Raw genomic sequence first — 12,445 nt, forward strand, 5'->3', positions numbered from 1 at the left:
GCCTTATTTAAATTTAACTTTCGTATATTAAAAACTGGAGAGCATGTGCAATTGTGCCTTTCTTTAGAAACAAAATCAGTCCAAATACCTAAGAGTTAAATAGATAAAGTACTTTCTCCCAGAGCGACAAAAGAATGTGAGAAAGTGGGGGAAGGAAAGAGTGTCTTTCCTTTCTCTTCCTGATCTTTCTTACTCTCTGTCTCTCTCTGTGTGTTATGGAGATGGGAGGAGAGCTGGCTCTTTCATTCCTGCAGGGAGAAAAAATAGGTGAGTTGCCAATGAGTCTTTGAACAATGGGAAAATGGAGTCCACAGGAATGCTGGAAGTTGCTGACTGGAAGGGAGCCCACAGTAGAAAATGTGAGGGGGGGGAGTGTAACTCAAGGTCTTTCTCTCCCCCCACCCCCCAAAAAGCAAAAATTACTTAAGCACAAGGCAGCAGTGTCTTTTATAATTCCTCCTCCGCATTGCCAGCTAGCAAGAACGAACCACCTGTCCCTGTTGATATATTTATATAAAACCATTATTAAATTTTATAACCACTGTTACTGTTTGGCGGTTGGAGATTAAACGTGATTGTTTGCTCCCGTATAAAGCAAGCGATTGCTGTTAAAGGGGCAGCTAGGCAGACCGGCCCAGAAGCTGGCCAAGCTGTGTTTACAATCTGAATTGCAAGCAGCGGCAGGAGGGCAAGTCTTTTAAGGCGGTTGTGGGAAACCTGCAGTTGTTCAGAGTTTTCCCTGGGCATCGTTCATCCCTAGCCAGCACAGGAGACGGTGTCAGGCGTGGCTGGTAGGCATTTGGAGTATAAGAATAGCCAGAGGGTCACTGTTTCCTTCCTTGTCCCATTAAGAAAATAAGAAGAGCTTGCTGGATGAGGCCAGTGGCCTATCTAGTCCTGCATCCTGTTTTCACACTGAGTGACCTGATGCATTTGTAGGAAAACTGGCAAGTAGGAGCCGAGAACAAGCCTATGCTTCCGTCCTGTGGCTTCCAGCAACTGGAATTTGTGAGAAATTAGAATGTTGCTTTATCACATAAGCCACAATGCTGCAACTACAGATAGCCCAGACTTGCTCACACTCATCGTTAGAACAGTTTATGGTTAGGATTAGGGGCGTAGGAAGAGGGGGCGGTGGTGGTGGTCCGCCCTGGGTGTCATCCCAGAGGGGGGTGACAAACCCCTCCCACCCGCCCGGGAGGCTCGCTGTCACTCCATTCAGCCCCCCCGGCTGAATCGCCCCGCCCCCGGGTGTATTGCCCTACCCCCAGGTGCACCGCTCTGGGTGCCCGAGCGGCTAGCTCTGCCACTGGTTAGGATGCTTGTAAATAAGGCACCTTGCGGTTGGAATATGGTTTATTCATAGGCTTCAGCAGGTATAGAACTGGCTTACACCTGTAACTGGGACAACTAGTGGTCAGGATGTGGCTCTGTCACTTGCGTCAATAGGTAAATGCATAAGAATCAGGAAAATATGGGGGTTGGTCATTGAGATCAAGAGTACAGTGGTACTTTGGGTTAAAAATTTAATTCGTTCCGGAGGTCCGTTCTTAACCTGAAACTGTTCTTAACCTGAAGCACCACTTTAGCTAATGGAGCCTCCTGCTGCTGCCGTGCCGCCAGAGCACGATTTCTGTTCTCATCCTGAAGCAAAGTTCTTAACCCAAGGTACTATTTCTGGGTTAGCGGAGTCTGTAACCTGAAGCGTCTGTAACCTGAAGCATATGTAAGTCAAGGTACCACTGTAATGGGAGATTTAAACATGGGTGGGAATGTTGGTAGGGTAATTAGGCAGTCGTGATAGGCTGTAAACCTTGTAGTACCCAGCCAATGGGAAGACAAGGGAGGGAAGCTGTGCTTTGGGTATAGGGAATACAGTGGTACCTCTGGTTGCGAACGGGATCCATTCTGGAGGCCCGTTTGCAACATAAAAAGAGCGCAACCCGCAGCGCCGTGTCTGTGCACGCACGGGTTGTGATTTGCTGCTTCTGTGCATGCCCGTGACGTCATTTTCGCTTCTGCGCATGCGCAAGCAGCAAAACGCGGAAGTAACCCTTTCTGGTACTTCCAGGTCGCCGCAGGATGTAACCTGAAGGAACGTAACATGAAGCGAACGTAACATGAGGTATGACTGTATAAGCTCATGCTTTGCCAAAACCGGGTGTGCCTACTTTGGACCCCTGCTCTTGCAATAACATTTTGTAATCAATAAATCTTCGCTGCTTCATCAATTTTGTTCAGATTTTAATTTGCAGGTCTCAAGACCCACTTCTAACAGTATTCAGAAGCATTTGCAGCCTTCAGTGGTGGAGGCAGAGAAGAGCCATCCTGGCTAGTAGGTATATATATCACAATATATTGCCAGGTCAAAAATTATGAAACCAAAACCACAATATGGACTTCAAACTGGTTTTAGACAATATATCAATATACAGTCGTACCTTGGTTCTCGAACGGAATCCGTTCCGGAAGTCTGTTCGACTTCTGAAAATGTTCGAATACCAAAGCGTGGCTTCTGATTGGCTGCAGGAGCTTCCTGCACTCAGTTGGAATATGCGTAAGCAGTGTTGGACTTTCAGGTTCCAAAGAACATTTGCAAACAGGAACACTCACTTCCAGGTTTGCAGTGTTTGTGAGCCAAATCATAGAATCATAGAGTTGGAAGAGACCACAAGGGCCATCGAGTCCAACCCCCTGCCAAGCAGGAAACACCATCAGAGCACTCCTGACATATGGTTGTCAAGCCTCTGCTTAAAGACCTCCAAAGAAGGAGACTCCACCACCCTCCTTGGCAGCAAATTCCACTGTCGAACAGCTCTTACTGTCAGGAAGTTCTTCCTAATGTTTAGGTGGAATCTTCTTTCTTCTAGTTTGGATCCATTGCTCCGTGTCCGCTTCTCTGGAGTAGCAGAAAACAACCTTTCTCCCTCCTCTATGTGACATCCTTTTATATATTTGAACATGGCTATCATATCACCCCTTAACCTCCTCTTCTCCAGGCTAAATCATTTGTGTACCAAGGTACAACTGTATCACCTGCCTCTGGTAGATATTGATAGCACAGATAGTGCCATATAATCTCATTAGTAATGCCGTCTTCTGTTTTGCCACTCACCAGGTGACAGCACTGTGTATAAGATCATAGAGGAGGTGTCCCTGCCCTGCTCCTTTCCCCCACCCTGATAAAGGAGGTCGTGAGCTTGTGTGCTTTCCCCAAAAGGTCCAGGGCAAAGTTTCCTTGAGGCCTACAACCTGTGGGAATGGGCAGACCTCAGGGATGAGTCTACAGGAACATACACGGAAAACCCACGCTGGAGAAGAGGATGGTCTCTTTGACCCTGCAGCGCTTAAAAACGAGGGCAAGCTCTTGAACTTTGGCCAAATGGAAGAGGAGCAAGGTAAGAGAGAAATCCCACAGTTGCCACTTAAATTAGGGAACTGATGGTTTTGAAACCTTTGGCCCTTCAGGAAATATTTATTGCATCTTCTTAATAGTTGCAGTTCTTGTGACATTTATTTCACCTAAAAGTTTCCAGGCACTGTCCAAGGATTAAGCAATCATATAGGGCAGGGTTTCCTGCAATGCGCTCTACGTGGGGCTACCTTTGAAGGTGACTCGGAAACTACAACTAATCCAGAATGCGGCAGCTAGACTGGTGACTGGGGGCGGCCACCGAGACCATATAACACCGGTCTTGAAAGACCTACATTGGCTCCCAGTACGTTTCCGAGCACAATTCAAAGTGCTGGTGTTGACCTTTAAAGCCCTAAACGGCCTCGGCCCAGTATACCTGAAGGAGCATCTCCACCCCCATCATTCTGCCCGGACGCTGAGGTCCAGCGCCGAGGGCCTTCTGGCGGTTCCTTCATTGCAAGAAGCAAAGCTACAGGGAACCAGGCAGAGGGCCTTCTCGGTCGTGGTGCCTGCCCTGTGGAACGCCCTCCCATCAGATGTCAAAGCGATAAATAACTACCTGACATTCAGAAGACATCTTAAGGCAGCCCTGTTCAGGGAAGTTTTTAATCTGTGATATTTTAGTGTATTTTTGGTTTTTATGGAAGCCGCCCAGAGTGGCTGGGGAAACCCTCTTTTTATTTTATTTTATTTTAATAATATTTATTGAGATTTTCAAAATATTACAAAATAAAATAAAAACAAAGAAAAATACAAAAATAATTAACAAGTTAAAAAAAGAAGAAAGACAAACCCCTCCCACCATATAGATAAGAAAAAAGAAAAAATTCAACAATACAACACGAACAATTAAAACAATTAAAAACAATTACAAAAAGGGGAAAAAAAGAAAACAGATTCATTATTTCCAAATCCTCAACTGTCGTCACCTTCTTTCTTAGACCTCCTCCTCCTCCCTTTCTTTGTATCCTAGCTATTAATTATCCCAGCAAATCCTTTCCATATTATAAAAAATTCTGTCATTGCATTACCCTAAACAATTTTAATCTTACCTTTCTATAATAAGATAAATCTTAAGTCTTAAAACTTAAATCTTGTCCATACCAGTTTATAACATTCTTTCATAATTCTTTGAACATTTTTACTAAAACCAAGTAATTTCATTCCAGCATTTTTCTAATGCTCATCAATTATTATAAAACACTTCTAATAAAAAGAGAGAGAAAAAACAAAAAAGAAAAATACAAATAAGTCCGATCTTCCGGGTTTTGTCAGTCCTCATTATCACAACAATCTAGCTCATTAACCTGGCAACCTTATATCTGAGGCCCTCAAATCTCTTCCTTGCCCCTTCCGCAACTCTTCTTCATGTTCGTAGCTATATTTTCCCATGTCTCCTGCTCGTGATAACTCCAGCTTAACAGTATTTTCAGCCCTTCTCGACGTATCAGCCCCTTTTCCATATTCAACCTTAAATTCCATGTGGTATTTAAAAGCATATTTCAGAAGCCCTCCAAGGTTAAGATCCCACACAGTCCCAAACATCTTACGGCTCATTGCCATATTTGAAAAGTCCAGACATCCCAGCATTGGGGGATCCATCCAACCCCCCATTTCCAAACCAAACCAAACATTTTCTTTCCAAATCTGGCTTTTCCCAGGATCATTTGTCAAATCCGAAAACTCATATTCCTGTTGGGCCTGATCTGTCAAAACACACTCTTGATGTAATTCCTGAGTGGGCTCCACATATTTTCCCACTGCCTGTTCAAAGTTTCCCACTGCTTGTTCCAAATTTCTGACTGAAGTCTTCATCCAGTTCACTTTTTCATGTAACTGTTCCAGTAGGGCATTTGTTTTGTAAAGGGCACACAACAAAGTTTCTGAATACATTGTTCTGCAAGGTCAAATGCCTGTTCCCACGATTGTAATCTATAACAGCTGCTGTCTCCCTGGAGTTAGTTACAGTTTCACAGTCTCCCTCTAGGGGGAAAGCTTCTATTTGTTCTCGCAACAAAGTTTCCCCTTTTAAGATACTTTGTCAAAATTTGTTCCTTTCAAATGCGAAGAGGGGCAATGGAGTCACTATGTTTCTCTTCTTTTCACTATCTGTCAAAACCACTTGTTTCTGGTCAATGAACTTCAAACGTCGGTCCTGACACCCCTGCTCCAATATCAGGACGGAGGAAAATTACTTTGCTTAAACTCACTTTGAACAGTCTAGAGATAGTCCTCCCCCTTCTTCTGTCAAAAAGGGGGGTTGCACAATTATAAATGATGGAATCCAGTCCTTTAAAGACGATTTTCTTAGCTCTAGTTTAGATTGTCTTTGCTTTGTTCTGTTTACAAAGGAACCGAAGGCTGACTTCCTGTTTAGACCTTCCCACTCCGTACCAAATAGAAAAAAATATTTTAAAATCCAATTCTTTTCTGCTCGTGAATCCTTATTTAATGTCAAATTGTTCAAGATTCTAATTACTCACGGGTGCTTATTTTAGAGTCCAGATTGTCCTAGGAAAAAGGCAGCGCTCCTCCGGCAACAGCTATGCGGCTTCACTCCACGGAAATAGCAGTTGACTCACAGCACCGCGCCACTTCCCCCTCTTCACTTCGGAGCCCGTTCGTGGGTTCCTTCACGAGTTGGGGGGGCGCTAAAGGTGCCCGCCGAGTCCCATGGTCACAGGCTTCTTCCGCCTGTAATTTCTGAAAGGGTCCCCGCTTCGCCGTAGCGGAGAAGACCCATTTCCCGCAGAGCTTCCCCTCCAGTTCAGAGGGAGACCGCCATTGCCGGTGGCGCCAGCCCGGAAGTCGGGTCTTCAGCTCTTTTTAGACTACAATTCTCATCATCCCTGTCCACTGGTGCAGCGGGTTAGGGGTGATGGGAGTTGTAGTTCAAAAACAGCTAGAGACCCAAGTCTGGGAAGCCCTGGGTTAGAGTGTTGGGGAACGAAGGTTCAAATCCCTATTCAGCCGTAAAGCTGGGCCAGTCACTTACTCTCAGCTTCACCTACCTCACAGGGTTGTGAGGGATAAAATGGGCGAGGAGGAGAACTATGTTTATCCCCTTCGCTCCTTGGAGGAAATGCAATAAATAAATCAGTGTTGTTACCCCCATTTTACAGATCTGGGGCATGGGTGTGGTGAGGGCCGGGTCATGGATTTGTGACAGAGGCAAAGTCTGAAGTGGTGTTCCCTGAATTGTAAACTTAGTCCCTTAGTTACTATGCTGTAATCTTGTTTTCTCTGACTTGTGAGCAGTCATGGAGCCAAATAAGTCTTTAAACTTGGCTAGCGCATCCTGGTGTCAGATGTGGCTCCACTTCTCTCATTTATTTACATGATTTATATGGCACCCTTGCACAGGGCAGCTCACAGGCAGGGGCATAACTAGCTGCTTCAGCACCCGGAGCGGTGGGTCAATCCGCCCACAGGGGCGCCACGGCGACCCGTCCAGGGGGGGCACTGCGCTAAGCTGCCCATGGAGTCCACCTGGCAGACACAAGCCACACGCTGCCATTTCAGGCAGCGCAGGGCCCCAAGCCACCACGTCACTCCCAGGAGAGACGCGTGGCTCGGGCACGCTGCAGGCCCCGCGGTGAGTGCCGCCCACCATTTTGTCACCCCCCTCAGTGGGGACACCTGGGGCGGACCGCACCCACCCCACCCCGCTTGCTACGCCCCTGCTAACAGGAAAAGCAAGTAAATAAGAGCTCATAAAATCCATTAAAAAGCAAGTCCATTAAAAAAACATACACTACAGTGGTACCTTGGATTACAAATGCCTCGGGTTACAGACTCCGCTAACCTGGAAGTAGTACCTCAGGTTAAGAACTTTACCTCAGGATGAGAACAGAAATTGTACAGTGGCAGCGCAGCAGCAGTGGGAGGCCCCATTAGCTAAAGTGGTACCTCAGGTTAAGAACGGACCTCCGGAAAGAATTAAGTACGTAACCAGAGGTACCACTGTAGAACAAATCACTGAATAATCATTACTAATTGTAGCAGCAGCAGATAAATCAGCAATAACTGAGTTAGGACACTCATGAACCAATGAACTAGGCAACGAAGAGAGCGAAAGTTGGGCTGCATATACACCATGAGTTTAAAGCAGATAAAAGGTAAAGGTACCCCTGCCCGTACGGGCCAGTCTTGACAGACTCTGGGGTTGTGCGCCCATCTCACTTAAGAGGCCAGGGGCCAGCGCTGTCCGGAGACACTTCCGGGTCACGTGGCCAGCGTGACATCGCTGCTCTGGCGAGCCAGAGCCGCACACGGAAACGCCGTTTACCTTCCCGCTGGTAAGCGGTCCCTATTTATCTACTTGCACCCGGAGGTGCTTTCAAACTGCTAGGTTGGCAGGCGCTGGGACCGAGCAGCGGGAGCGCACCCCGCCGCAGGGATTCGAACCGCCGACCTTTCGATCGGCAAGCCCTAGGCGCTGAGGCTTTAACCCACAGCGCCACCTGCGTCCCCCTTAAAGCAGATAGGCTCCCAGCAAAGAATCCTAGGAAGCTTAGCATACCCCTCTCAGGGCTACAATTCCCAGCACCCATAACAAACTACAGCTCCCAGGGGGCAGTAACATGCATTAAATGCATGGTGTGTACACAGCTTTAAGTCCATAGGTAGCAGAGTCTTCTTGCTTTGTTTAAGTGCTGATTTGGGAGCTTTTATAGGGACCATCAGAAAACCTGAACACCTGAACATCTCTGGACTATTGGTGTACAGAGGATAATCTGGCTGGTGCATATCTCCTCTCTGAGCTAGAGCTGGGTGGTGGTGCACAGGCTAAGTCCCTGCCTGATATCTGTTGAAACTTAAGCCTGTAGCTGGTCTTGAAAGAACAGCTCCCTTTCTCAGGAAATCCCTTCAATTCTTCACGGTTTGTATGTTTAAATCCATATGCCCCCTAGTGGCAAAACAGCTGCATAGCTAGGGAAACAACTTATTGTTGTTGTTTAGTCGTTTAGTCGTGTCCGACTCTTCGTGACCCCATGGACCAGAGAACGCCAGGCACTCCTGTCCTCAACAACTTATTAATCTATATTTAATTTCTATTTTATCCTGCTTTTCAGCCAGAAACCTAACAGCATTGAAACCCATTGCAAATAGCGATTATAATAGCGTAGAAAGAAAATATGCTGTTCAGAGCGGGTTCTTAACAGACATGAACCAGGCATTATTTATTTATTGCATATCCCACCTTTCCCTCCAAGCTTAAGGTGGTTCTCCCTTTCTTCAGTTAATCCCCATGACAACCCCGTGAAGTAGAGCTTAGGCTGAGAGAGGCAGAGTCTGAGCCAGGGTCACCCAGTGAGCTTCATGGCCAAGTAAGGATTTAAACCCTGGTCTTCAAGGTCCTAGTCTAACACTATAACCGCTAACACCACACAGGCTCTTCAAACCTGCTGCTTCCTGGCCCTCTGATGGTCTCATGGTGGCAATTGGTAGCTCCATGGCTAGAGCTCACAGAGAAGGGTCTCTGATACAGGCTGGTTCATATTGGGAGGGGTTTATGGCTTTATAGTTCAAAACCAGCACTTTGAATTGAACCCAGAAACTATGGGAAAGCCAGTCGGGCCAGAATCTGTGCAATACGTTCAGCCCTTCAGGTCCCTGTCATTGATCTGGCAGCACTAGCTGTAGTTTCCAAACTGTCTTTATTTTTCAAATTATTTTTTTATTTTTTTATTCGGTTTCCAAATTATTACAAATCAAACCAAATTGCTTTAATTTAATACAATTTCTTAAAATATCAGGTTTCCTGCTCCTGTTGCAAACATATGTCAATCATTTCCTCCTGTATCCACATCATCTTTTATTTAGTGTCCAACTGATCCTTCACTTCACTTGTTGTTAGTTCATTCTTGCAGCTGATGACATCCCCCCCTTAAAAAAAAAGTGCCTCTGTTACATCGTATAATTATAAAATCCATTTCACTTGTGTAGACCTTCATATGCATTGTTGTTTCAGACCCAGTGTGCTGGGAGAGTTCATTACTCTCTTCCATTGTTCAGTCTTTGCAGTGCTTGTCTGGATATTACAAGGTCACATTCCATTCCTTCTGCTGATCACCAGCTAGCATACAGTGGATGCTCAGGTTGCGAACATGATCCATGCGGGATGCACATTTGCAACCCACAGTGTTCGCAACCTGCAGCAACGGCATGTCTGTGCATGCACGACCACCGAAACCCAGAAGTAATCCGTTTCGGCAGGTCCATAACCCGAAAAAACGCAAACGGAAGCGTCTGTAACCCGAGGTATGACTGTACTGGCTGCGACCACAAATAATTCACAAACTGTCTTTAAAAGCACATAGAACACATTGGAGTAATCTAACCTAGACCAGTGGCTAGACTGTATACAAAGTGTGTTCACTTAGTAGTCTCTTTCTTCTCCCTTCAGGTGAGGGGAGCGCAATTGAGAGTATAGATCATCCATGGCAAGCCTCTGAACAAGGGGAACTCAGTGCACCCGAGAGAATCCCTGAAGGAAATGTTTCTGAACCTGCAGAAGCTGTTGAAAGTCCCCAAGGACCGTGGAGGCAACAGGAAAACTGCTTGGAGAAGATCAGAGGTAAATCTTGGCAAAGTGAAATCGGAGACCACGAGGGAAGCCATGAAGGTCAGGGGCAAGAGACACTGACTGAATTGGGGAACAGCTCAGGCAGAACCCTAGAAGAGAAGATATACCAGTGCTTATACTGTGGGAAATCCTTCAACGCATACTTCAAACTTGTGAGACATCACAGAATCCACACGGGAGAGAAACCATACAAGTGCTTGGATTGCGGCAAAAGTTTTGATCAGAAAGGAAACCTTATTGCTCACGCGAGGATCCACACAGGAGAAAAGCCATATGTATGCTCCGATTGTGGGAAAAGCTTCAGCCACAAAGGCAGTCTTGTTTTGCATGTGAGAATCCACACCGGGGAGAAACCCTACAAATGCCCTGATTGCGGGAAATGCTTCAGCCGTTTAGGGTCCCTGAAAGAGCACGAGAAGACTCACACAGGAGAAAGACCATACGCCTGCCTAGACTGTGGGAGGAGCTTCAGAAAAATATCTGAGCTCACAACCCACCACAGGTTCCATACGGGAGAGAAGCCGTACAAATGCTTGGGCTGTGAGAGATCCTTCAGCACGAGCTCCAATCTCATTGCCCATCAGAGGACCCACACAGGAGAGAAACCTTATAAATGCTCAGATTGCGGGAAAAGGTTCAGCCAGGCTGGGAACCTTAAAGAACACGAGAGAACCCACACGGGAGAGAAACCATATAAATGCCCAAACTGTGGGAAAAGCTTCAGGCAAATATCTTACTTTATTAAGCACCACCAAACCCACCTTGCAGATGAGGGGATGCATGTGGAAGAGAAACCATATAAATGCTCTGATTGTGGGAAAGGTTTTGGTGAGAAAGCGAGCCTCAGCAGACACCAGAGAATCCACACTGGAGAGAAGCCCTTTAAATGCTCGGACTGTGGGAAAAGCTTCTGCCTGAAATCGAATCTTGTCGTCCACTTGAGAATCCACACCGGTGAGAAGCCATATAAATGCTCCGAGTGTGGGAAGAGCTTCAATCAGACGTCAAGTCTTCATAATCATGAGAGAACCCACAAAGGGGAGGAACCATATAAATGCTTAGAGTGTGGGAAAAGCTTCAACAGACCTTCACAACTTAAAGCACACGAGAGAATCCACACTGGAGAGAAACCATATTGGTGTTCACTGTGTGGGAAAGGCTTTATTTACAACCACCACCTTGTGAGACACCAGAGAAATCACACAGGAGAGAAACCATATAAATGCCCAGGTTGTGGGAAAGAATTCAGCCTCAGATCGACCCTTATTAAACATCAAAGAATCCACATGGAAGGGACACAAATTAAAAATACGCAAGGCAGGCTTTGAGCCTACTAAACAGTTGAGAATCCATTAAGGTGTCAGAAATCCCATTTGCAGCAGGCCTTGAAAGTGGGCCTGAGGGGGGTCAGGATGGGAATGTTCAACCTGTATAGCAACATCACACTCTGGTCAAAGGACTGGACCAGAAAGGCATTTACTCAGATGACACTTCTTATGCTCTGAATAAATTGGTCGTATAGACAAAGGTGGGCTGGGACAAGCCTTTAATTCTGTGGTGCATGAAGATATTTTAATTATTTTAAGGTTTTTTGTTTGGCTCTTTGAGCAATATTCATCCTTTTGGATGCACTTGGATCCTTTTTTTTTTTAAAAGTGTTATCCATATTGTGTATTAAGTAAACTCGAAAATTATTCTAATGTATTGATGGAAATTGCTGTGGCCTGGCCCTAGCCTAATGTGTAAAGTCAGTGAAATGAACTTTGAGCATAGGAGATTGCCTTTTACTGAGGCCTTTTCATTCTTCTTTATTTATTCATCTTCTTACATTTATAGACTGCTTTTCCACCATAGCCTTTGGCAAGGTGGCAGTTTAGGACACGGTGGGTGGGGGGAGTCCAGTAAGTGGGGAATATGGTAAAGGTTTATAAACTTGTGCATGATGTGAAGAAAGTAGATGGAAAGAAATTATTCTCCCTTTGTTGTGATACTACTGTGAGTTTTTCATTTGCCACTGAAATGAAAGTGCAGCAACTTTCCTTCATGTATCCCTTGCTACTCTTTTCCTGCTTTCCTGATCCCCTTTCTTCTCTTCTGTCTTACATTCTCAATGTTTAGTTTGTAAGCTCCTCAGGGCACAGATCTTTCCTCCCCCCCCCACCCTGCCCATGACACATATGCATATACCCTGCTTACATTGCTCTGTAAAGTGCTTTGCATAGAAGGGGCACAGCTCAGTGGCAGAGCATCTCTTTTGCACACAGAAGGTTCCAGGTTCAGTCCCTGTGTCAGAAGTGAGCCAGCAGTAAATCACACTGTGCAAGTTAGAGTTAACTCTTTATTAGCAAAAACACGATCTGCACAGGAGTGTCAGGCCCAATGGGCACATTAATTCATCTCTGGTTGGTCTAGCCTCCATGAAGTACTTGCTGAGATTGAAG

At 45.8% G+C, this 12,445-nt stretch overlaps 1 protein-coding gene across 2 annotated transcripts in view; it reads left to right on the forward strand.

Moving 5' to 3' along the window:
* LOC307208605 (uncharacterized protein) overlaps nucleotides 1-11,647 on the forward strand; it is a 35,205-nt gene extending 23,558 nt beyond the window's left edge. The window contains exons 1-3 of one of the 2 annotated variants that reach the window (XM_079963389.1): nucleotides 153-267; nucleotides 3,119-3,398; nucleotides 9,825-11,647. In XM_079963389.1, the coding sequence (XP_079819515.1) occupies nucleotides 3,278-3,398; nucleotides 9,825-11,332 (1,629 nt within the window). In that variant the 5' untranslated portion in view covers nucleotides 153-267; nucleotides 3,119-3,277 and the 3' untranslated portion in view covers nucleotides 11,333-11,647. Of the gene's footprint in view, nucleotides 1-152; nucleotides 268-3,118; nucleotides 3,399-9,824 lie in introns of those variants that run through there. The other variant, XM_079963390.1, reaches the window with a different exon arrangement.
* Nucleotides 11,648-12,445: the final 798 nt, after the last annotated feature.

The sequence above is a fragment of the Podarcis cretensis genome, assembly GCF_951804945.1.
Source record: "Podarcis cretensis genome assembly, chromosome: 2".
In the NCBI taxonomy this organism is placed as follows: Eukaryota; Metazoa; Chordata; class Lepidosauria; order Squamata; family Lacertidae; genus Podarcis; species Podarcis cretensis.